The sequence below is a fragment of the Coregonus lavaretus genome, assembly GCF_964263955.1.
Source record: "Coregonus lavaretus genome assembly, chromosome: 1".
NCBI classification, from domain to species: Eukaryota; Metazoa; Chordata; class Actinopteri; order Salmoniformes; family Salmonidae; genus Coregonus; species Coregonus lavaretus.
Genome location: NC_139988.1, coordinates 87,688,984 through 87,715,114, shown reverse-complemented (window position 1 = coordinate 87,715,114; position 26,131 = coordinate 87,688,984). Strand labels below are relative to the sequence as shown.

General features: G+C 44.2%; 3 protein-coding genes across 4 annotated transcripts; 2 read left to right on the top strand and 1 right to left on the bottom strand.

Annotated features, from left to right (window-relative positions):
* The first annotated feature begins 1,364 nt into the window (after nt 1-1,364).
* Nucleotides 1,365-7,016, top strand: LOC311136081 (WW domain-binding protein 2-like). The gene is made up of 8 exons (XM_084170154.1): nt 1,365-1,575; nt 3,729-3,837; nt 3,947-4,085; nt 4,319-4,411; nt 4,524-4,667; nt 4,803-4,925; nt 5,064-5,134; nt 5,486-7,016. The coding sequence occupies exons 1-8, from the start codon at nt 1,517-1,519 to the stop codon at nt 5,531-5,533; spliced, it is 786 nt and encodes a 261-aa protein (XP_084026280.1). The 5' UTR covers nt 1,365-1,516; the 3' UTR covers nt 5,534-7,016.
* Nucleotides 6,862-21,346, bottom strand: LOC311136066 (E3 ubiquitin-protein ligase TRIM65-like). Its single transcript, XM_084170131.1, has 8 exons — nt 21,262-21,346; nt 19,934-20,381; nt 19,666-19,761; nt 13,689-13,916; nt 8,877-9,045; nt 8,601-8,690; nt 8,178-8,395; nt 6,862-7,906 (listed from the first exon to the last, which is right to left on the bottom strand). The coding sequence occupies exons 2-8, from the start codon at nt 20,366-20,368 to the stop codon at nt 7,598-7,600; spliced, it is 1,545 nt and encodes a 514-aa protein (XP_084026257.1). The 5' UTR covers nt 20,369-20,381; nt 21,262-21,346; the 3' UTR covers nt 6,862-7,597.
* Nucleotides 21,347-21,427: 81 nt separating this feature from the next.
* Nucleotides 21,428-25,742, top strand: LOC311100708 (large ribosomal subunit protein mL38-like). Of its 2 annotated transcripts, none has more exons than XM_084141665.1 (9): nt 21,428-21,526; nt 21,715-21,903; nt 22,191-22,322; nt 22,472-22,674; nt 22,795-22,867; nt 23,013-23,058; nt 23,314-23,472; nt 23,931-24,067; nt 25,552-25,742. In XM_084141665.1, the coding sequence occupies exons 1-9, from the start codon at nt 21,442-21,444 to the stop codon at nt 25,686-25,688; spliced, it is 1,161 nt and encodes a 386-aa protein (XP_083997791.1). In that variant the 5' UTR covers nt 21,428-21,441; the 3' UTR covers nt 25,689-25,742. The 2 variants fall into 2 exon arrangements, with proteins under 2 accessions (XP_083997791.1, XP_083997792.1); XM_084141666.1 differs by lacking the exon at nt 25,552-25,742 and adding an exon at nt 24,978-25,108.
* The last annotated feature ends 389 nt before the right edge of the window (nt 25,743-26,131 follow it).

Here is a 26,131-nt window from a genome sequence, read left to right as displayed (position 1 = left end):
GTGTTTAAAGGATGGGAGGCAGTGAGAGGTTATAAGAGAGAGGAGTGTAAAGCGGGGCCAAGTTATCACTTTGCAGGAAGTCATCATTTCCTGTAGAAGGTGGTTGGTGTGACTTTCCACTTCTTCATCTGTGTCCAAATGCCCTCTCTCTCTTCCTCTCTCGAACGCACACACACACACACACACACACACACACACACACACACACACACGCATAAACAGACAAACAAACCCCAAAACCCAAAAGGATATGTCTTGTTATGTGTGGATTAGGCAAGACAATTACATGTAAATACTGTACATGGTTGATTTACATTAGGCATAGAAATGTCCACAGTAGTAATCATTTTACATAAAAGCATATCACGAGATATAACAAAAGATTAAACTTGGAAGTTGGACGGTCAACCCCTGCACAGTAAACCAGCACACCATTTACAGTCAGGATAAGACCTTCTCAGAATACCACTGCTAAAGAAGGTGGGCAGCAACATGAGCTCTTGCAGCCTGCACTGACCACAAAAAGTACCTACCGCTCTTGGTAGGCTGAATATGCAAGCTCTATCTGAATGTGGCTAACACATACACACGTATACACACTGATTCAGTATGTGTGGGGTGGGTGAGGTAATAGAGCAGACTAGCTGTTTTTGACCAAAATGAATCCCCTGCAGAGAAAATAAACATAACTTCATGTTACACTTAATCTTTGTTGAGTTGTGCTTTTTCCTGACATACAGGGATGAGTAGCCTACACACAAGGTTGTGTCCTCAACCAATTTATGGTGTCAACAAAATGAAGAGTTCATGAGCACTTTCACCCTCCTGTGTCAATAAGTACCCTTCATCTTTCAAAATCATTTGCTAATATTTACATTTGACATGTTAGTCATTTAGCAGACACTCTTATCCAGAGCGACTTACAGGAGCAATTAGGGTTGGGTGCCTTGCTCAAGGGGACATTGACAGATAGGCCCTAGAGCCTGAGAAGGGAGATATGGTAAATTGAAAGAAGGAAGAAGTGGGAGTTTTGTTTTGTCAATGTACTATTTTCTTTGGATGGATTAAGTTCGTTTCCCTATCACGTATGGTTTCAACCCGTCCAGTTCGTGGCGGCAATACACCTTTTGGATTGTAGTTCGCCATAAAACCCACAGAATAATAATAATAATAATAATAATAATAAGAAGAAGAAGAAGAAGAAGAAGAAGAAGAAGAAGAAGAAGAAGAAGAAGAAGAAGAAGAAGAAGAAGAAGAAGAAGAAGAAGAAGAAGAAGAAGAAGAAGAAGAAGAAGAAGAAGAAGAAGAAGAAGAAGAAGAAGAAGATGACATCACCGTCTGGGCGTAACGCATGCCGGAAGTGCAGGTGCCTCAGCATCACAACAAAAGTGGAGCAGGCTTGGCAGGTGAAACGGGGAAGCGACGAAACGATTTGATCCAGTTCACGTTTGAGACCGCATCTGTCATTATTTTACTTTGTTCATTCCACACTCTGTAATCACGAGGCGACATCGCAATGGCTTTGAACAAGAACAATTCTGAATCCGGAGGCGTCATTATCACCAACAGTGAAAGGTAACGTTAGCTAGCTTATACGTATTAACAGTAGCGTAGCGATTATCAGTCAACGTGAGCTAACTGTGTGAATGTAGCTAGCTAGGTAGTCTGTAGCTTAGCTTTTTGTGTAGTTTACCAGCTAGCCATTAAATGTTTTGTAGCGTTGACATTGCGTATTCTTTCAGGCACCAACTAGCTAACAGATCTTACCTTGTGTCTTGTCAACACTTGGCCGGGACTCAGAAGCTAACTATTGTTTGCCATAATGATGGTCATCGTATGTTGACTGCCGATCACGTCAGCTCATCGGGTGAGGTTGAGCTAAGTTAGCCCCCCAAAAGATGCAAAAGATAGCTAAGTAACTAGCTAGCTAGCGATGTGTGGCTGTACAAATAGCCTGCTCTGGCAAATATGATATTTATTTTCCCGAACATAGCTACGTGTTATGTATCTGTCATGCGGGTTTGGCAGGTAAACAGGTAAGGTGTTGTAACTAGCCTCCTAGCCAGCCACCAGTGGTGGAAAAACTACCTAATTGTCATACTTGAGTAAAAGTAAAGATACCTTAATGTACTGAACAAAAATATAAACGCAACATGTAAAGTGTTGGTCCCATGTTTCATGAGCTGAAATAAAAGATCCCACTATTTTTCCATATGCACAAAAAGCTTATTTCTCTCAGATTTTCTGCACAAATTTGTTCACATCCCTGTTAGTGAACATTTTTCCTTTACCAAAATAGTCCATCCACCTGACAGGGGTGGCATATCAAGAAACTGATTAAACAGCATGATCATTACACAGGTGAACCTTTTGCTGGGGACAATAAAAGGCCACTCTAAAATGTGCAGTTTTGTCACACAACACAATGCCACAGATGTCTCAAGTTTTGAGGGAGTGTGCAATTGGCATACAGAGTGCAGGAATGTCCACCAGAGGTGTTGCCAGAGAATTGAATGTTCATTTCTCTACCATAAGCCGCCTCAACGTCGTTTTAGAGAAGCAGTATTTCCAACCGGCCTCACAACCACAGACCAGTCCAGGACCTCCACATCTGGCTTCTTCACCTGCGGGATCGTCTGAGATCCGCCACCCGGACAGCTGATTAAACTGAGGAGTATTTCTGTCTGCAATAAAGCCCTTTTGTGGGGGGAAACGTATTCTGATTGACTGATTAGCCACCCATGGCTGCGCCCCTGCCCAGTCATGTGAAATCCATAGATTAGGGCCTAATTTATTTATTTCAATTGACTGATTTCCTTATATAAACAAGTCGCTCTGGATAAGAGCGTCTGCTAAATGATGTAAATGTAATGTAATAATGTAAACGGTAACTTCAGTAAAATGTTGAAATTGTTGCATGTTGTGTTTATTTTTGTTCAGTATAGAAAATTACTCATGTGAAAGTCACCCAGTGAAATAATACATGTGTAAAAGTATTTTGTTTGAAATATACTTAAGTATCAAAAGTAAAAGTGTAAATAATTTCAAATTCCTTATATTAAGCAAACCAGACAGCACCATGTTCTTGTTTTTATTTTATTTACTGATAGCCAGGAGCACACCTACACTCAGACATCATTTACAAACGATGCATTTGTGTTTAGTGAGTCCGCCAGATCAGAGGCAGTAGAGATGACCAGGGATGTTCTCTTGATAAGTGTGTGTATTGGACCATTCTCCTGTCCTACTGAGCATTTGAAATATAACAAGTAGTTTTGGGTGACAGGGAAAATGTATGGAGTAAAAAGTACATAATTTTCTTTAGGAATGTAGTGAAGTAAAAGTAGTCAAACATATAAATAGTAAAGCACAGATACCCCCCCCCCAAAAAAAAACAACTACTTAAGTAAAAATACTTTAAAGTACTACTTAAGTACTTTACATCACTGCCAGCCACTAGTGTCACCAGACCCAAGCCTATTATACCTTACTAGCTCTTTACTGCAGAGAAGCAATGGACCACTTTAGGTAACTGACCAACTTGGACAGTTACACAATGCCCCCTAATCTCATAAGCATGTTCTTTTCTTCCTCTTGTGTTTTTTTTTTTCTAGCTCAGTGTGTGGTTATGAAAAAGGATGATTGTCATGTTGATTTAGGTAAAGGAACAATGAATTGGCTTGCAACGTCTACCTTATATGTTGCCGTGTGTGTGTGTGTGTCATCAGTGTGTTGATGAGCTATGAGAACGTGGAGCTGGTGTTCTGTGAAGCTGAGTGCCTGCCTGATGCCTTCAGGAAGAGTAAGAAGGGGAGCATCTTCCTGACCCCCTACAGGGTAAGAGGAGACACTTCTTTACCATGCAAACATTTTATACACCCAACCCCCCTAACCTATAGGCACCTATCTAGATATGATGGGTGTAACCCAGGTTGCCTCTCCTCAGGTGATCTTTGTGGCGAAGGGGGGTCGTGATGCTCTGCAGTCCTTCATGATGCCTTTCTACCTGATGAAAGGCTGTGAGGTCAAACAGCCTGTCCTGGGGGCCAACTACATCAAAGGCACCGTCAGCGCAGAGCCCGGAGGTGTGTTTGTGTGTGAGAGGGAGAGAGGGAGTCAATGACTGTGTCTCCCACAAGCCCTCAAAGAACTTCACACTGTCAGTACCAGATAAATATAATAAGTACATTTTATGAGACGTATCTAGCCAAGGACCACTGCTGTGCTCAAAATGGACTTGGAAAAATACAAATCTGGATTATATTTGATCATTTTTTAGTTTTTAAAAGTTGGTAACTGTACTTCTGTCACTATCCAGGAGGCTGGGAGGGCTGTGCCACCTTTAAGCTGGTGTTTGCTGCAGGAGGAGCCATAGAGTTTGGACAGTACATGTTACAGGTCGCTGCACAAGGTAAATGACTTTTGGAGCTGATTCTGTGACCAATTTACCCATTGACTATCTCCTTTTTAAATAGCTAGTTTTAAATGGATGTCTTTCCAACCTCTACTCTGCCCCTGTGCAGCGTCCAGAGGGCAGCCTGTGAGTGGTGGCTTTGGGGGCTGTCCCTACATGGCCAATGGGGCCTATGCCTACCCTCCTCCCCCAGCCAATGGGTACCCGGCAGGACCCCCACCCGGGTACTCCTACCCCAACCCCCCTCCACCAGGTACGGACCAGACAAAGAGTACTGTTGTCTTCCTTTTTAATGTTTTGTACTTGTCTAGTTGAAAATGGAAAAATTAGTTTAATCATAAAAACCAGTCCATGTATTATTGCATCTAATATGTCTGTTTCTCTGCAGGTGTATTCTACCCCAACCCCGCAGCGTTTGATGGCCCTGCGGCCTACATGCCCCCTCCTCCCTACTCCGCCCCCCTGGGGCAGCAGCCCCCCCACGACCCTGCCCTGCCCTCCACAACTGCAGGTCAGAATACATTTTGGTTCTCACTCTCTCACTCTGTCTTGCAAAGTTCCTTCAGTAATGATAGTTTTAATTAGCACGATGTGAGTGATCCCATGCTGCTGAAGCATTAAGTCATTCACTTCTCTCTCCTTCCACCAGCGGAGGCAAAGGCAGCAGAGGCAGCAACCAGTGGCAGCTGTTCCACACTCCCTCCCACCTACCTGCCACAGGTACGCCCGTTTACCACCTTTCTACCTCTCTAAATCTGACGTGTAGGAAGCCATTTTAATCTATTTAGAAGGGTATGGATTCTCCCCATTTTATATTTAAATAGTTTGCACTTTGGCCCAGTAGCAGGTAAGAGAGGCAGGGTCATCAGGGAAGGTCCATGCAGACAGCTGCCCAACCAATAAACAAAGAGCAGGTCAGAGTACAGCCAATGAATGCTGTGCAGGAAGCAGCACAGGACCAATGAGAGCGCACTGTAGTACTTTTATCAAATGCTTTTAACTCAGTTTATGTTGTTCTCCAAACTGTGTATATCTGTAATATGTAATCGTATGTTTTTTCCTTTTCTCCAGGACAACCCCCCCCCTTACTCCCCTACTGAAGACAAGAAGACCCAGTAGAGCTGTATCTCAGCTCCCACCCCTCCTTCACACGGCCTGTACCCCCCCCTTTCCATCCCGATGTTGTCTCTCTTCCACCAACCCCTCCTTTTGGTCTCTCTCCTCTCTGTCTACCTTGTTCCCTTTCATTCCCCCCTTCTCCTCCCCTCCTCTGGTCAGTCTCTTGACTCACGTTCCTCTTAATGATAATTGCAGCAACCAGCTAGCTATGTTAGCTCCACCCTCCCCAGCTCGTGTACAGGCAGTTCCCTTCTGAGTTCCACTAACCAGTTCTCTCATACCCACCTGACTTTAACTAAACAGTGTTACTTACAGCTCTTCTAGAGTGGTTGATGATATGATTGTAGCTTGTTTGAGCCAAAGATGTCAGGAAACGGGAATATTAGGTTAAGACAGAGGCGTTTTTGATTGAGGTAGTAGTATTCTTGGGTACCTGCTTTTTTCTGCATTGCCAAACACAAAATTTTCTTGCCAGATCAGACAACGGCAAGTTGGTTAAAGCAGAAACGGACAGACATGCAGGCTCAAGGTTTAGCAGGTCGTTTTGGTGAGAAGCTGATTTATTTCATAAGACCGTTGATGACTAATCGAACTGGGCTGAATTAAGTGATTTCTCTGCTATCCAGGGGCTAGCGAAAGGCTGTATTGTTGATTAAAAACATGTATTCTTTGTCTGTACAGGCTTTTAATGTGACAACTTCAATATGAGAGGATAGCAGTAGATCATTGGACCAGGTCTTTTGTTGACAATTTACATATCTGAAATGACAACCTTCTATAAAGGGGATATAGTGTTGTTTGAGACTTTCCTGTTGTGTTGATAGGAACCATAATGTCCGGTATAGTGGACAGCTAGCTAGAATACTAGGAATCCCTGATCCTAGGTGAACTAACTACATGGAAAGATTATTTTAGCTATCTGCTACTTCCTGTGTGTGTGTGTATAGAGCAGTTGCCCTATGATGTCATGTCCTGTGTCACTCTTCTAAACATTCTAGAACTCACTCACCCACCACATCAAGGAATTAAACAAATAAAAGAATTCCTTGCATCACATCACTCTGCAGTGTTCTGGACTAACAGTTTAGATCAATAGTCACTTCTCTCTCATCGAACAACACTAATGGCTATCTACTTCTCTTGTGGTGTGTAGTTTACTGACATGTTTGAGGTCAGTCTCCTGAATCTGATCTGAGCACCTTTAATATTTGGGCATCTCTTTTCTCTCTGTGGCACAATGCAGCCGGCAGATTCTTTGCACTTTCAGAATGCTATGCATCGGGCCTCTTCGCTCCTGCCATGGCTATGTGTATAGTAAAAAAGTAAGATATGGCTATATATTTATTTCAAGCTCCCACTAATTTATTGAGTTAATTCATTTGAAATGGTCAAATATATTATTAAAAAAGACAAAAGCAAAGCATGGGCTGAATTGTAACTAATATGCATTGGATTTTTATTAAACTGATCTTGTGATGTTGAATTGTGTCCATTTTTATTCATTTGACAGTCTTTTATTTTTCTGTACACATTGTGATGCTAACCAGGGTACCTGACTATTTCTGTGTTTTTATAGCCTTGTTTGACAAAATGACAAGTGGTCTAAATCAGAAACAGGCTGGCACCATGTCTACATTAATACCATAGTTATGTCCAGTTCCAACTTCCAACACAAAGTAGTGCAAAACATTTAACATCAGCTCCAGTACAATTCCAACAGGAACTTTTGTGAAATTTCTTCAGCCTCTAGAAGCCCTAGAAATGTGCTTTTCCCTCCTCTTATGGAAAACCGGTTTCCCGTACAGTAGTCATTTCCAGTTGCTAACTGTGCTTCCGGTTCGGACAACTTGCAAATCCACATCAGTATCCCAAAGACTAGTCCACTGTCCCGAGTCTGATCCCATATTTCAGAACATTAACAGTCCCGTGTCACATGTGTGCTTACTAATCGCTCCCGTTCAAGTCAGTCTCCCACAGTAAGGTGACATCACAACACTGTCATCAGCTTTACAAGACTAGTCCCTTATGACATTTAGGTCACAGTCATTCCCTTTGGTGTTGTCGTCATGGCGAGCAGAGGGTAATGCTGACGCCCTCCCCTATCCAACAGGCGGGGAACAGCTCCTGAGTGAAGGCACAGTAGAAGGAATGCAGCCGCGTCTGCCCGTCTCCGTAGTACGTCAGCGTTCCCGCCTCGTAGTCCAGCAGCATTCCGATGTGGGAGTGGTGGTAGTGGCCAGCCACCGTCTCCCGGCGCCCGTTGTGCCAGGCGCTCAGCTGGTGCTCATCCAGCTGGAGGCTCCAGGACAGATCGTTCATTCCCACCATGCAACTCTTTCCCTTTTCCTTCCTGGGGATGCCCTCGTAGGTCACCTGGGGGGAGAGACGCAGGGGTCAAAGGTTATGGCGGGGAGTCTCGAAAGACACAGGCGCATTTCTATAGCTCCCAAACTCAACTCTGGACCTCTAAGCCAGTCCCACTGCTCCCCCCCCCCCCCCATGGGACACCAGGTGGGTGCAATTAATTATCAGGTAGAGCAGAAAACCAGGCTCCGGACCTCGTAGGGTAAGAGTTGAATAGCCCTGCTCTAGAATACTAATATTGACATGACATTGGGCTACCATGGCCTTCACACACTCTTACCCCCAGGTAGGCCCATGGCTTAGACACCTCTAGCTCCCAGTAATGCTGTCCGTGTTTGAAGCCCTGGAAGCAGAGCACCTGCCAGGTGTGGTCAAAGCGAGCCTCGTGGGCTGGGACACGGCGCGGCGCAGAGGTCAGGTGTTCTGCCCGTCGATTCTCCTGGGAGAGTAGCAGGTGACTGTTGGCCGTACGAGGGTCAAAGGTCAGGGTGCAGTGGTCTGAGGAGGGAGCACGTCAGAAGATGCTTATTAGTCTAAATTGGCTCTAAAATCAACAGATGGGTGATGCATCACGGTTATGTTGGCAAACTTTTTAAACATCATTCAGGTCACTAATTATAGAGCCCAGAATAAATTGCTATGCTATTATTTATAGTTACTGAGAGTTAGGAGTTTTATAATAAAGTAAGGTACAAACACATACATTCACTGAGGCCTTTCTTCCCAGCTGGGTGTAATGGAACAGCAGGGCTGGGGACCACAGCCAGGACGGGGCGCTTATCCTGGGGAGAACCTAGGGAAGAGGGGGGAGAAACACAGAGACATATTAACAGATTGGAGATGACTATCCATAGAAACCACACACAGCTCTCTCTAAATATAGAGCATTTCCCTTAGCACAGTAAGACAATATGCTCCTCATTACAATAAGGGGACCTTAACACACAGCCTCCTCCTTCATACAGTGAGGTTAGGTTACCTTGCTTGTCCTGCCTCACAGCTGTAGACACGGCCTTCTCCAGGTCCTCAGACACCAGCTTTGAGATCCGCGACAGGACGTCTGTCACCCCACTGAGCCTCTCCTGCAGGTTAAGGGTCACATCCACTGGAATGTCCTTCATACGAGGGACCTCCACCAGCCGAGACTCCTACAGAGGATAGGAAGAAAATATGATTAGATTTATGTTAATAATAATAATACAATATGAGGATTCTATCCCAAAGCTAATTAAATGTATTTATTGGTGGTCCCCCCTTTGCGGCTATAACAGCCACTCTTCTGGGAAGGCTTTCCACTAGATGTTGGAGCATTGCTGCGGGGACTTGCGTTCATTCAGCTACAAGAGCATTAGTGAGGTCGGGCACTGATGTTGGGCGATTAGGCCTGGCTCGCAGTCGGCGTAACAATTCATCCCAAAGGTGTTTGATGGGGTTGAGGTCAGGGCTCTGTGGAGGCCAGTCAAGTTTTTCCACACCGATCTCGACAAACCATTTCTGAATGGACCTCGCTTTGTGCACGGGGGCATTGTCATGCTGAAACAGGAAAGGGCCTTACCCAAACTGTTGCCACAGAGTTGGAAGCACAGAATCGTCTAGAATGTCATTGTATGCTGTAGCGTTAAGATTTCCCTTCACTGGAACTAAGGGGCCTAGCTCGAACCATGAAAAACAGCCCCAGACCATTATTCCTCCTCCACCAAACTTTACAGTTGGCACTATGCGTTGGGGCAGGTAGCGTTCTCCTGGCATCCGCTAAACCCAGATTAGTCTGTCGGACTGCCAGAGGGTGAAGCGTGATTCATCACTCCAGAGAACGCGTTTCCACTGCTCCAGAGTCCAATGGCGGCGAGCTTTACACCACTCCAGCCGACGCTTGGCATTGCTCATGGTGATCTTAGGCTATGGAAACCCATTTCATTAAGCTCCCGATGAACAGTTATTGTGCTGATGTTGCTTCCAGAGGCAGTTTGGTACTCGGTAGTGAGTGTTGCAACCGAGGACAGATGATTTCTACACGCTTCAGCACTCGGCGGTCCCGTTCTGTGAGCCTGTGTGGCCTACCACTTTGCGGTTGAGCCGGTGTTGCTCCTAGATGTTTCCACTTCACAATTTCAGCACTTACAGTTGACCGGGGCAGCTCTAGCAGGGCAGAAATTTGACGAACTGACTTGTTGGAAAGGTGGCATCCTATGACGGTGCCACGTTGAAAGTCACTGAGCTCTTCAGTAAGGCCATTCTACCGCCAATGTTTGTCTATGGAGATCGCATGGCTGTGTGCTCGATTTTATACACCTGTCAGCAACAGGAGTGGCTGAAATAGCCGAATGCACTAATTTGAAGGGGTGTCCACATACTTTTGTATATATAGTGTATGTGATCTACAGTTGGAAGTTGGAATTTTACATACACCTTAGACAAATACATTTAAATTCAGTTTCTCACAATTCCTGACATTTAATCCTAGTAAAAATTCCCTGTCTTAGGTCAGTTAGGATCACCACTTTATTTTAAGAATGTGAAATGTCAGAATAATAGTAGAGAGAATTATTTATTTCAGCTTTTATTTCTTTCATCACATTCCCAGTGGGTCAGAAGTTTACATACACGCAATTAGTAATTGGTAGCATTGCCTTTAAATTGTTTAACTTGGGTAAAACGTTTCAGGTAGCCTTCCACAAGCTTCCCACAATAAGTTGGGTGAATTTTGGCCCATTCCTCCTGACAGAGCTGGTGGATCTGAGTCAGGTTTGTAGGCCTCCTTGCTTGCACACGCTTTTTCAGTTCTGTCCACAAATTTTCTATAGGATTGAGGTCAGGGCTTTGTGATGGCCACTCCAATACCTTGACTTTGTTGTCCTTCAGCCATTGTTCCACAACTTTGGAAGTATGCTTGGGGTCATTGTCCAAACATAACGATGGTAATTATGGCCAAACAGTTCTATTTTTGTTTAATCAGACCAGAGGACATTTCTCCAAAAAGTACAATCTTTGTCCCCATGTGCAGTTTCAAACCATAGTCGGGCTTTTTTATGGCGGTTTTGGAGCAGTGGCTTCTTCCTTGCTGAGCGGCCTTTCAGGTTATGTCGATATAGGACTTGTTTTACTGTGAATATAGATACTTTTGTACCTGTTTCCTCCAGCATCTTCACAAGGTCCTTTGCTGTTGTTTTGGGATTGATTTGCACTTTTCGCACCAAAGTACGTTCATCTCTAGGAGACAACGCGTCTCCTTCCTGAGCGGTATGACGGCTGCGTGGTCTCATGGTGTTTATACTTGCGTACTATTGTTTGTACAGATGAACGTGGCACCTTCAGGCATTTGGAAATTGCTCCCAAGGATGAACCAAACTTGTGGAGGTCTACAATTATTTTTCTGAGGTCTTGGCTGATTTCTTTTGATTTTCCCATGATGTCAAGCAAAGATGCACTGAGTTTGAAGGTAGGCCTTGAAATACATCCACATGTACACCTCCAATTGTCTCAAATGATGTCAATTAGCCTATCAGAAGCTTCTAAAGCCATGACATCATTTTCTGGAATTTTCCAAGCTGTTTAAAGGCACAGTCAACTTAATGTATGTCAACTTCTGACCCACTGGAATTGTGATACAGTGAATTATAAGTGAAATAATCTGTCTCTAAACAATTGTTGGAAAAATTACTTGTGTCATGCACAAAGTAGATGTCCTAACCGACTTGCTAAAACTATAGTTTGTTAACAAGACATTTGTGGAGTGGTTGAAAAACGAGTTTTAATGACTCCAACCTAAGTGTATGTAAACTTCCGACATCTACTGAAACTACAGTGAGGGAAAAAAGTATTTCATCCCCTGCTGATTTTGTACGTTTGCCCACTGACAAAGACATGATCAGTCTATAATTTTAATGGTAGGTTTATTTGAACAGTGAGAGACAGAATAACAACAAAAAAATCCAGAAAAACGCATGTCAAAAATGTTATAAATTGATTTGCATTTTAATGAGGGAAATAAGTATTTGACCCCTCTGCAAGACACGACTTAGTACTTGGTGGCAAAACCCTTGTTGGCAATCACAGAGGTCAGACGTTTCTTGTAGTTGGCCACCAGGTTTGCACACATCTCAGGAGGGATTTTGTCCCACTCCTCTTTGCAGATCTTCTCCAAGTCATTAAGGTTGCGAGGCTGAAGTTTGGCAACTCGAACCTTCAGCTCCCTCCACAGATTTTCTATGGGATTAAGGTCTGGAGACTGGCTAGGCCACTCCAGGACCTTAATGTGCTTCTTCTTGAGCCACTCCTTTGTTGCCTTGGCCGTGTGTTTTGGGTCATTGTCATGCTGGAATACCCATCCACGACCCATTTTCAATGCCCTGGCTGAGGGAAGGAGGTTCTCACCCAAGATTTGACGGTACATGGCCCCGTCCATCGTCCCTTTGATGCGGGGAAGTTGTCCTGTCCCCTTAGCAGAAAAACACCCCCAAAGCATAATGTTTCCACCTCCATGTTTGACGGTGGGGATGGTGATCTTGGGGTCATAGGCAGCATTCCTCTTCCTCCAAACACGGCGAGTTGAGTTGATGCCAAAGAGCTCGATTTTGGTCTCATCTGACCACAACACTTTCACCCAGTTTTCCTCTGAATCATTCAGATGTTCATTGGCAAACTTCAGACGGGCCTGTATATGTGCTTACTTGAGCAGGGGGACCTTGCGGGCGCTGCAGGATTTCAGTCCTTCACGGCGTAGTGTGTTACCAATTGTTTTCTTGGTGACTATGGTCCCAGCTGCCTTGAGATCATTGACAAGATCCTCCCGTGTAGTTCTGGGCTGATTCCTCACCGTTCTCATGATCATTGCAACTCCACGAGGTGAGATCTTGCATGGAGCCCCAGGCCGAGGGAGATTGACAGGCTTTTGTGTTTCTTCCATTTGCGAATAATCGCACCAACTGTTGTCACCTTCTCACCAAGCTGCAAGGTGATGGTCTTGTAGCCAATTTCAGCCTTGTGTAGGTCTACAGTCTTGTCCCTGACATCCTTGGAGAGCTCTTTGGTCTTGGCCATGGTGGAGAGTTTGGAATCAGATTGATTGATTGCTTCTGTGGACAGGTGTCTTTTATAGAGGTAACAAGCTGAGATTAGGAGCACTCCCTTTAAGAGTGTGCTCCTAATCTCAGCTCGTTACCTGTATAAAAGACACTTGGGAGCCAGACATTTTTCTGATTGAGAGGGGGTCAAATACTTATTTCCCTCATTAAAATGCAAATCAATGTATAACATTTCTGACATGCGTTTTTCTGGATTTTTTTGTTGTTATTCTGTCTCTGACTGATCATGTCTTTGTCAGTGGGCAAACGTACCAAATCAGCAGGGGATCAAATACTTTTTTCCCTCCCTGTATAGCTAGGCTACTCATGATGACGTATTGGTTGTTAGTTTTTTTGCTTTTGAAACGCTTTGAGATTCTTATGAAAAGCGCTATAGAAATTTGATTAATTATCATGATTAATTATTATTATTATTATTATTATAATAAATGTTGATTTGGGTATTCTCCCCTAATATCGTTGAAGAATATACAATATAATATCAAATATTTAAGCCTTCTTTTTTTCTACTGTTGATCTGAGACCAGAAGGGTAAAACATTGCAGATAGACGGTGTTAGTGCTAAATATCAATGTTGTCGATCTTTACATTTTTTATTAGTCTGCTGGGTGTATACTCGGCTTGAGTCTCCTAATCTACAATCAGTGTTCTAGAATGCTTACATGCAAAGCCAGCTCTGAGCTGATTAGCATACTGTATTTTCTAACCTGTATTAGCTGGGTGTCGGACAGGTTGCTAAGGGCTGCGATCTGGCCCTGGCTTTCCCTGAGTTGCTGGGCCCTCTCCTGCAGCTCCTCTAGCCTGACCTCTGCCTGGGAGAGAGAAGCCTCCTCCTGCTCAATGAAGTTCCCCGTAGACGCCTGTTTCTCTGCTAGGACCTTCAACAGCATGGAGAACTTGGCATTCACCCAGTGGGAGGTCTGCTGCAGGGTCACCTACAGAGGGGGAGAAGTTGGGGATGAGAACAGAATGGGGGGGGGGGGGACATTTTGGATTGTAGTTTGGGTCTGCAGTGAGCAAGGTGCCAACTAGAGGTCTTCACGGGTCCAAAAAGTTGGACCCATTTGGAAATGGATCCGTGAGCTTTCCCACCGACCAATACGCATAAATACATTTTAAAAGGTCCCGAACAGTCATTCTGATTCCCATGTAAAATAGCCTTTTGAGTGACTAAAATATCACCCATAATATGTTTTGGATAGAAATTATTTATAAATTACATTCATGTCTAACTACCAGGAAGTTTGAAAAGACAGGTTGAGTGGGCAGGGAGCTTATATTCATGAGCTCGCCTTGACTGACAGCTCTTTGAAACGCTTATTATACTGAATAAACGCAGCATGTAAAGTGTTGGTCCCATGTTTCATGAACTTAAATAAAAGATCCAAGAAATGTTTCATACGCACATAAAATGTATTTCTCTATAATTTTGGCAACAAACTAGTTTACATCCCTATTAGCGAACATTTCTCCTTTGCCAACATAATCCATCCACCTGACAGGTGTGGCATATCAAGAAGCTGATTAAACAGCATGATCATTACACAGGTGCACCTTGTGCTGGGGATAAAAGGCCACTCTGAAATGTGCAGTTTTAGACCACGTGTAACCACGCCGGCCCAGGACCTCCACATCCGGCTTCTTCACCTGCGGGATTGTCTGAGACCAGCCACAGAACAGCTGATGAAACGGAGGATTATTTCTATCTGTAATAAAGCCCTTTTGTGGGGAAAAAAGTATTCTGATTGGCTGGGCCTGGCTCCCCAGTGGGTGGGCCTATACCCTCCCAGGCCCACCCATGGCTGCGCCCCTGCCCAGTCATGTAAAATCCATAGATTAGGGCCTAATTAATTTATTTCAATTGACTGATTTCCTTATATGAACTGTAATTCAATAAAATCGTTGAAGTTGTTGCATGTTTTATGTTATTCATCTATAAAGCATTAATGCAAAAACTTCCAATGTATCTGACATCTCTAATCTCTTATAGAATGACTAATTATAAAACTAGGTCAATGAATTACATTACACTTCAGATCCCTCCAGTTTCTACACATATTGGAAAATGCTCCTTCAGTTACGCTGCACCTTATATGTGGAACAATTTACAAACAACTCTTAGAATGGATGTTCTGGTGCCTCTGGGAAATTTAAAAAAAATCGATTTCTGATCTTTTAAATGTTAATTTTGATTGTTTTTCTTAATGCATACTGTATATAGTGCCTTTGGAAAGTATTCAGAGCCCTTGACTTTTTCCACATTTTGTTACGTTACAGCCTTATTCTAAAATTCATTAAATAAATGAATATCCTCCGCAATCTACACACAATACCCCATAATGACAAAGTGAAAACAGTTTTTTAGAAATTTTTGCAAATGTATTAAAAATAAAAAACATAAATACCTTATTTACATAAGTATTCAAACCCTTTGCTATGAGACTCGAAATTGAGCTCAGGTGCATCCTGTTTCCATTGTACATCCTTGAGATGTTTCTACAACTTGATTGGAGTCTACCTGTGGTACATTGAATTGATTGGACATGATTTGGAAAGGCACACACCTGTCTATATAAGGTCCCACAGTTGAAAGTGAATGTCAGACCAAAAACCAAGCCATGAGGTCAAACGAATTGTCCATAGAGCTCCAAGACAGGATTGTGTCGAGGCACAGATCTGGGGAAGGGTACCAAAAAATTTATGCAGCATTGAAGGTCCCCAAGAACATAGTGGCCTCCATCATTCTTAAACGGAAGAAGTTTGGAACCACCAAGACTCTTCCTAGAGCTGGCCGCCCAGCCAAACTGAGCATCGGGGAGAAGGGCCTTGGTCAGGGACGTGACCAAGAACCCGATGGTCACTCTGACAGAGCTCTAGAGTTCCTCTGTGGAGATGAGAGAAACTTCCAGAAGGACAACCATCTCTGCAGCACTCCACCAATCAGGCCTTTATGTTATGGTAGACTGGCCAGACGGAAGCCACTCCTCAGTAAAAGGCACATGACAGCTCGCTTGGAGTTTGCCAAAAGGCACCTTAAGACTCTCAGACCATCAGAAACAAGATTCTCTGGTCTGATGAAACCAAGATTGAACTCTGGAGGAAACCTGGCACCATCCCTACGGTGAAGCATGGTGGTGGCAGCATCATGCTGTAGGGATGTTTTTCAGCGGCAGGGACTGGGAGACTAGTCATGATCGAGGCAAAGATGAACGGAGCAAAGTACAGAGAGATCCTTGATGAAAGCCTGCTCCAGAGCACTCAGGACCTCAGACTGGGGCGAAGGTTCACCTTCCAACAGGACAACGACCCTAAGCACACAGCCAAGGCAACGCGGGGGTGGCTTCGGGAAAAATTCCTGAATGTCCTTGAGTGGCGCAGCAAGAGCCCGGACTTCAACCCGATCGAACATCTCTGGAGAGACCTGAAAATAGCTGTGCAGCAACGCTCCCCATCTAACCTGACAGAGCTTGGAGGATCTGCAGAGAAGAATGGGAGAAACACCCCAAATACAGGTGTGCCAAGCTTGTAGCGTCTTACCCAAGAAGACTCGATGCTGTAATCGCTGCCAAAGGTGCTTCAACAAAGTACTGAGTAAAGGGTCTGAATACTTATGTAAATGTAATATTTCAGTTTTTTATTTGTAATACATTTGCTAAAAATTTATCAAAACCTGTTTTTGCTTTGTCATTTATGGGGTATTGTGTGTAGATTGATGAGGGAAAAAAACGATTTAATCAATTTTAGAATAAGGTTGTAACGTAACAAAATGTGGAACATGTGCAAATGAGATGTTGGTCTCAGTTGATCTCCTGTATAAATAAAAGTATAATAAATAAAAAAAAATATATATTTTTGTTCAGTATATATTTACATATTAGTCCTATGTCAAGCAACTTGGATGCAGTGAGCAGTGTTGCAGTAAAATCATCTCAAGCTAATTTGGTGATACACAAAGCAACTCAAGCAACATTGAAATTGCATCAATGATGTCAAGCCTTTTTTTATATGCGGTTCACACCAGCACCAACGGATTTGTTGATTTGACAACTGTGTCTGACTTTTGAACGACAATCCCCCCTTTGTTCCATGCTGACTGAAGACCTAGATAGCCAGTAACTACACAGAACAAAAATATTATTTTTCGCTTTTTAAACAACTAATTGACCGATGTCGGTTCAATTATTTGAATTAAATTTAGTTTGTGTTTTTTTTCTGTGGGCTCAATGCGCAAATTGCACATTGTTTCTCTAGAGATAAATAAAATCCAGCCTGAACTGTACGATGTCAACTGAACAAAAATATAAACGCAACATGTAAAGTGTTGGTCCCATGTTTCATGAGCTGAAGTAAAAGATCCCAGAAATGTTCCATATGCACAAAAAGCTTACAGTATTTCTCTCACATTTGTTTACATCCCTGTTAGTCAGCATTTCACCTTTGCCAAGATAATCCATCCACCTGACAAGTGATCATTACACATGTGCACGTTGTGCTGGGGACAATAAAAGGCCACTCTAAAATGTGCAGTTTTGTCACACAACACAATCCCACAGATGTCTCATGTTTTGAGGGAGTGTGCAATTGGCATGCGGACTGCAGGAATGTCCACCAGAGCTGTTGCCAGAGAATTGAATGTTCATTTCTCTACCATAAACTGCCTCCAACGTCGTTTTAGAGAATTTGGCAGTACGTTCCAACCGTCCTCACAATCGCAGACCACGTGTATGGCATCGTGTGGGCGAGCGGTTTGCTGATGTCAACGTTGTGAACAGCGAGTGCCCCATGGTGGCGGTGGGGTTACGGTATGGGCAGGCATAAGCTATGGACAACGAACACTATTTAATTTTATCGATGGCAATTTGAATGCACAGAGATACCGTGACGAGATCCTGAGACCCATTGTTGTGCCATTCATCCGCCGCCATCACCCCTGTTTCAACATAATAATGCACTGCCCCATGTCACAAGGATCTGTACACAATTCCTGGAAGCTGAAAATGTCCCAGTTCTTCCATGGCCTGCATACTCACCAGACATGTCACCCATTGAGCATGTTTTGGATGCTCTGGATCTATGTGTACGACAACAGCGTGTTCCAGTTCCCACCAATATCCAGCAACTTCGCACAGCCATTGAAGAGGAGTGGGACAACATTCCACAGGCCACAATCAACAGCCTGGCCAACTCTATGCGAAGGAGATGTCACGCTGCATGAGGCAAATGGTGGTCACACCAGATACTGACTGGTTTTCTGATCCACGCCTCTAACTTTTTTTTAAAGGTATTTGTGACCAACAGATGCATATCTGTATTCCCAGTCATGTGAAATCCATAGATTAGGGCCTAATGAATGCATTTCAATTGACTGATTTCATTATATGAACTGTAACACAGTAAAGTCGTTGAAATTGTTGCATGTTGTGTTTATATTTTTGATATTGACGCCACACACACTCACACAGACACACTTTTACACTTCACATATGCTGCTGCTACTCTGTTTATTATATATCCTGATTGCCTAGTCACTTTTAACCCTACCCACATGTACATACTTTATTAACTAAATTACCTTAACTACCTGGTACCCCTGCACATTGTCTCAGTACTGGTACTTCCTGTATATAGCCTCATGATTATTTTTATTGTGTTACTATTTAGAAAATATTTGTCTTACTTTTTAACTCTGCGCTGTTGGTTAAGGGCTCGTAAGTAAGTCAGCGTTTCACTGTAAAGTCTACACCTGCTGTATTTTAGTTCAATGAAAAAGGCCTTCATCTTCGCAATCAACAGTAGCCTAGGCAAAGGCTCCTTTAACTTGCTCTCTCCCTCCCCTCATCAGCACGTGAGGTGAACAGCCGGAACCAGTTTCAGCTGGACATAAGCTATACTTTTTTAAAACTTGCAATTGGCTGACAGATAACAAGCTTGCGCAGTTCTCATCACCTCACACACAGAGAGAGGATGGGTCCAGTAGGTAAATCAATTTTAATTGCACACACCCGAGACAATTATATCCGACCCGACTCGGATCCGAGATAAAAGTCAGAGTTTAGGACCCGGACCCACTCAATTCCGGGTCTGTTAGACCCGTGAAGAACTCTAGTGCCAACTTTCCAATAAACCATTATTGAAACTAGGGCTGGCACCGTATATAATCGTGTAACCGCCGATTATGGATGAAGACCGTCATGAAAATAAAATAAGCGTCAGAAGCGGGGGGGGGGGGGGAACGAACAGCTGACTAAAGACGGTACACACGGGCATTCATGCAGTTAAGTCCGTTTCCACGGTAACATAGACTCTTTACAACGTGATGAAACTTTGTTGTTCTTTGCTGAAACAAGCAAGGTGTTGTAGCAAACGAGTCTTTGGTTGCCTAGGCAACACCTCCCACCTTCCCTGCAGCAGCACATGCAGTCAGGAGTGGAGGAGAACAGAAAATGTGGGTCTTTAAAAAAAGACTATTATAATGGTGACTGCGGGACATTTGGCTGACAAATAACCGTCATCTACAATTCCATGACCGTCGCAGCCCTAATTGAAACAATGACTCTTATCAGACAAATCTACTTTGCAAGGAACGGGAACCTTTTTTCAATGAACCAATGTAGGCCTATCCATTGACTATTTCAGTACTTTCAACAGTGTATTGACTGTCACAACAAAAAAAAACGACTTTACCTTGGCTTTGGCAATATTTTCTGTCAGCCCAGCGATGCTCCTCTCAGTCTCCTCCATACATATTCCCACCTTCACACTCTTCCTCCTCAGCAGTAACTGTTGAAACAGACGGACAATACCACATTGAGTGTGTAGGATATGCAATAGAATATGAATTCAATTCCATGACATCTGCAGCACACAAATGTTGACCGCAGAATTGTTTTGGTGTGTGTTAATCTCGTTGACATCCACAAAAACAGTCACATAAGGTCTGTCTGTCACTCGCCTCTCGGTTCTCCCTCTCACGCTCCACCAGCACCTGCTCGTGGTTCCTACACTCGGAGATGGCACACTCGCAGCACACGCACATGTTGTCTGTCCGGCAGTAATACACCAGGGGTTTCTTGTGTCGGTCACACATAATCAGGGCCATGGCTCTGGTCATGTCGCCCCTCATAACTGGTACAGTGTCTCTACTGGACACACTGGCACTGTTCGCTGTGGCCTCGGACAGAAAGGACAGGGACACGTTGCGATTCAGGACAGGCCTGGTGGTGAATTTCTCATTGCAGATAGGGCAATGCGGCCCTATGTCGGACTTGGACTTGATGTCCCAGTGCGCCGTGATGCAGTCTCGACAGAAGGTGTGACCGCATGGGATGGTGACTGGGACCATGAAGGGGTCCAAGCAAATGATACAGGACAAATTGTGGGCCTCCATCCCTCCAGTCGATCTGAGAAATTAATGGGAGAAGTAGGACATGTAGGTTGCTGATACAGTAGCTACATTACATGGATATGGCTTTCAATATTGATTCTAAGATTGCTTTATGCATACTGTAGTCATCATAATGTCACTTGAAACCCCAAACATTACTGTATACTGGCCTACTGTAACATGTTCATTAATTTCTTATCAACAGCATCACTAGAGAAAGAGCCATTTAGGAGAATGACCATGTTGACAGCTGGACCTGATCAGCAACTCGACCTTCCATTATGGGATGTCATTGCATGAGTCACATGATGCTGCATAGGCTATACAGGGCTCTACAGTGCGACCATTTTACTCGCATATGCGCCTACCAGTGGAGGCTGCTGAGCGGAGAACGGCTCATAATAATGGCTGGAATGGAGTAAATGGAATGGTATCATAAAGATGGTTTTCATATGTTTTATACCATTCCATTCAACTCCATTCCAACCATTATTATGAGCCGTCCTCCCCTCAGCAGCCTCCACTGGCGCCTACATATTTTGCTGTGTGACCTAGAAAAATTAAGGATTCTTGCTTTAATATCTCAAATATTTTTAATTGTGCTCCTAAATTTATTTGTGTGCGCCTACATTTTTCAACTTAGGCGCACACGTGCAATTTAGGTAACCATTGAGCCCTGCTATAGCAAAGCCAGCAGTTTGTAGCTAGCAAGCCTATATCAAATTAATGGAAATCATAGTAGCTACTACTTAGCCAGCTAGCTAGTTAGCTACTTTGTAACCATTAGTAAAAAGACAGCTATCAAGTCGAAATATGAGTACAGTTCTATGAATCAAAGGTAAAACACGTAACATATTATCATTATAAGATTCCATTTAAAAGTAAATGTAGCTCACCAGTGCAATAAATGTATGTAGGGTATCGGATTTGAATACAGCTGCTAAGAATCTGCCTCGCTAAAATACATATGAAGCTCCATATGATGACGAGGTACGCATGAATATCATACGTGGCTATACCCCACATGCCGGATGTTACAGTTTGCGTTTTTCGTCATTTCTCCACTCGCCACCAAAATGGCGTTGCGCATGGTTTTCTCCTCTGTGCTGCGAACGGGCACAGATATAGGGGTCAGCAATGCCAAGACATTTGGAACCGCAGGTACGATGTTATTGATGACAGAATTATGGTGCCAAATTGAGGAATTATTAGAATGGCGAGCCTGTCGCAAGCGAATACCGAAAGCAAGGTTGCAGAGCATAGCTGGCTAGTGGCTACTCCCTGCTTATGTCTTATAACGTTACTTGCATATCATATTTATTCTGGTAATATGTGTTTGTGAATTTCAGCAATTTTATGCCGACGGTCTGCTCCATTGGGACCAATGCCAAATGAGGACATAGACTACAAAAACTTGGAATCACTGGAAAAGTATCGCAGCTACACACGCTACCTCAAGAAAGCTGAGGAGGCTAAGAACACACCGGCCTGGTGGAAGACCTACAGACAGTATCAGGAGCAAGAGGACCCTGGGCATGGTGCGCAGTATTTTCTTATACACTGATACAATAACGTTACCTAATGTGCCCTCCTTCTACAGTGTGTTTACTTCGGCTCTGCCAAGAGGTCTGGACCTTGCTTTATGGCACTGGAGGTAGTGCATTTGTCCAGCATCTGCAGCCGAGTTACTGGTTCAAGTAGTGTTATCAGCCCAGTTTTAGAAGATTTAAAATATAAAGATGAATGTCAACCTACACAGTATACATTTGAACCCTTTATTGTCTGGCATGCTCAGTCTTCTCTCCTGTGTGTCATTCTGGTCCAGATGTGGAGCGAGTCAACATCGGGCTGCCACATTGTCGGCCCTCCAGGGTGAAGGAAGCGAGGGAGCGGAAGAGGGTTGTGAAGGAGAACAGACGTAGTATAGAGCTGGAGAGAGCCACACGTCTGCGCACCTGTAAGTTCCCCCAGCTAGGCCTGCTATTACTGAATACCAGGCCCCTACATACAGGAGAAGCTTGATGAACCAGACATATTAACTTAATTTCAAAGACCGTAACAGTTCATCTTGATTATTATGGATGTTGGTCTTTGTTGTTTTTCCAGTTAAGATCTCCCTGGATCGGGTGCAGGCAGGCTGGGAGGAGACGAGCGGCCCATACCACGTCCAGAGGCTAGCGGATCACTATGGGATCTTCAAGGATCTGTTCCCCATGGCCTACTTCTACCCCCGCACCACACTGTGTGTCAGCTACGACCAGGACAGTCCCGCACAAGTACATTATGGGAACCACTTGACCCCCACAGAGGTAAGAGAAACGTATCGTAGGGGGATGCAGTAGTTTTCAGAACCGATTTAGCGACAGATTGTATCTTTGTTCAGACACTTGTGTTCTCCTATTTCACCTCCCCGCCTCTGTGTTTAACAGGCTGCTGTGGCGCCTCAGGTCAGTTTTGAGGCGGAGGAGGGCTCCATGTGGACACTGCTGCTCACCAGCCCAGGTCAGACACACACACACACACACACCCCATCAGAAAATACCAAGAATTTTGTAATCCAGTTAACATGTCCACATGGTGGCACTGTATGAATAAAGAAACATTTACTTCATGTTTTGTGTGTAAACCAATGATTTATTTGTTTCAGACGAGCATCTGCTGGACAGTGAAGGGGAGTATGTGCACTGGCTGGTGTGAGTATTGCAATAATGATAATTATATTGTCAAACTTGTCAGTGGTTTAAATAGTCTGGTGGTTGCCAACTCCTTCAACCACCAATATGATGATGATTGATTGATTAGGATGATGATGACCCTTTTTAGATAATCTGTTTTTAATTTATGATGATGAATCAGAAAATTATTACACCTGTAATTTCAAATGACAACAATCACAAATTGGTTGCCAAAAAAAAAGCGAGTCATTGACGTCCTCTCCTTGTTTCCAGTGGGAACATCCCAGGCGGGGCTGTGATGTCAGGAGAGGAGCTGTGTCAATACCTGGCCCCGATCCCCGCCAAGGGTACCGGCTTTCACCGCTTTGTCTACATCCTGTTCAGACAGGAAGGAACCATCGACTTCCATGAAGACATCCGACCGCCGCCATGGTGAGGAACAGGACATACACAAGTATCACTCGCGCTCCATGACATCAATTTCTGTCTCCCGAGTGGCGCAGTGGTCTAAGGCACTGCATCGCAGTGCTAGCTGTGCCACTAGAGATCCTGGTTCGAATCCAGGCTCTGTCGTAGCCGGCCGCGACCGGGAGACCCATGGGGCGGCGCGCACAATTGGCCCAGCGTCGTCCAGGGTAGGGGAGGGATTTGGCCGGCAGGGGATGTAGCTCAGTTGGTAGAGCATGGCGTTTGCAACGCCAGGGTTGTGGGTTCGATAAAATAATGTATGCACTAACTGTAAGTCGCTCTGGATAAGAGCGTCTGCTAAATGACTAAAATGTAAATGTAATGTAATGTAAATGTAATCATCAATCAGTTTATTCCATAGGGTACCCAGACAGACGAACACACACAGTAACATGCTCCCCCCCCCTTCTCTGTTCCCCCAGTGTGTCTCTGTCAGAGCGGAGCTTTAAGACGGTAGAGTTCTACAGGAAGCACCAGGACAGCATGACTCCAGCAGGCCTCTCCTTCTTCCAGAGTCAGTGGGACCAGTCTGTTACCAACACCTTCCATAACACACTCGGTAAGTACACACACAACCTTTGGGAATGTTGCTGGTAATTTAATATTTGCAAATGTATACTGAACAAAAATATAAACGCAACAATTTCAATGAATTTACTGTGTTACAGTTCATATCAGTCAATTGAAATAAATAAATTAGGCCCTAATGTATGGATTTCACATTACCGGGCAGGGGCGCAGCCATGGTTGGGCCAGGGAAGGCATAGGCCCACCCACTGGGGAGCCAGGCCCAGCCATTCACAATGAGTTTTTCCCCACAAAAGGGCTTTATTACAGACAGAAAAAATACTCAGTTTCATCAGCTGTCTGGGTGGCTGGTCTCAGACGAACCCGCAGGTGAAGAAGCCGGATGTGGAGGTCCTGGGCTGGTGTGGTTACACGTGGTCTGCGGTTGTGAGGCCGGTTGGAAGTACTGCCAAATTCTCTAAAACTACGTTGGAGGCTGCTTATGGTAGAGAAATGAACATTCAATTCTCTGGCAACAGCTCTGGTGGACATTCCTGCACTCAGCATGCCAATTGCACACTCCCTCAACTTGAGACATCTGTGGCATTGTGTTGTGTGACAGAACTGCACATTTTAGAGTGGCCTTTTATTGTCCCCAGCACAAGGTGCACCTATGTAATGATCATGCCGTTTAATCAGCTTCTTGATAAACCACACCTGTCAGGTGGATGGATTATATTGGCAAAGGACAAATGCTCACCAACAGTGATATAAACAAAATTGTGCACAGAATTTGAGAGAAATAAGCTTTTTGTGCGTATGGAAAATGTCTGGGATCTTTTATTTCAGCTCATGAAACATGGGACCAAATACTTCACATGTTGCGTTCATATTTTTGTTCATTATACTTTGGTATACACTCATTGCAATGTGTGTGCTGTGGCATCTTATCTCTATTGCAGCTCAGCGGTTGAAGACATGTCTCTTACAAGACAATCGTGGACCTTGAGTAATGCTCTTTCTGGGAAAGGTTTAGTGTGGGGATTTAATTGTGTGGGTGATTTTGTGATAAGTATCCTTAGACTACTGGATCTGAAGGATGGGCAGGTTGGGGGAGTTCTATCTTATCCCGAGAGGTGACGTCATCGGTTATAATGCCGTAATGGGTTGATCGCCTTCCGGAGGAAGTCAACATGGGGCGTGTTCAACATTGGAGCCGACAGTGCAGACAACTGCTGCCGACTGACTGTCACTGACCATTTACCCACAACGCATCATGGATTTGATGCTCTCGAACACTGTAGGCCATGTTTGAGAGCATGAAAACCGTGATGTATCATGGGTAAATTGTGACTGACTGACTGATCTACAAACAATATTGAGCAGTTTATGATGCAAGGTGATTTATAGATCAGTCAGTCTCGACTCCCCATTTAAGTCGGCTGCAATGTCGAACGCGCCCATCGTCTTTTCTCTTAGGAGGTCATCAGGGGGGACTGACGAGATTCACCCATCCTCTCTCTCTTCGTCCCTCAGACATGAAAGAGCCAGTGTTTGAGTTTGAGCGGCCTCCTGTGTACCACCCTCCTCAGGTGAAGTACCCTCATGGACAGCCCCTACGGTACCTGGACAGGTACCGAGACGGACAGGAACACACCTACGGAATCTACTGATGTGTACAATCTGTATGGAGTTAATACAATAAAGCATTTTTTCTATGAAACGTATTTGTCTGGATGCTCTTGTGCACTTTTGACTTGCTTCTATTTCTGTCTGAATTCTCCCCTTTTTTAAAAGGTGAAAAGAGCTAATTTTAAACCATGATACCATCTGCAGCTGGGTCTGTTGCCAGTGTGGTGATACTGATGATTTGTCACTCCAGATGGTTTGTTACTCCAGATGGTTTGTTTACATAGCAGGTTAGGAAAACTAAAGCAGCTGGTTAGGTAAATGAGGTTGTTAGGAAAAGTGTGTACACTAGCAAGCAGTAATGCGCGGTGAAACAACGCTTCCTATTCATTTTCAATTAAATGAAAGCGGTGAGAAGCGGAGTGGGGGGGGACCGTTGGACGGTGAGAACTTGGCATTGGAGCCAAATCACCAGCGCCGAACGCAG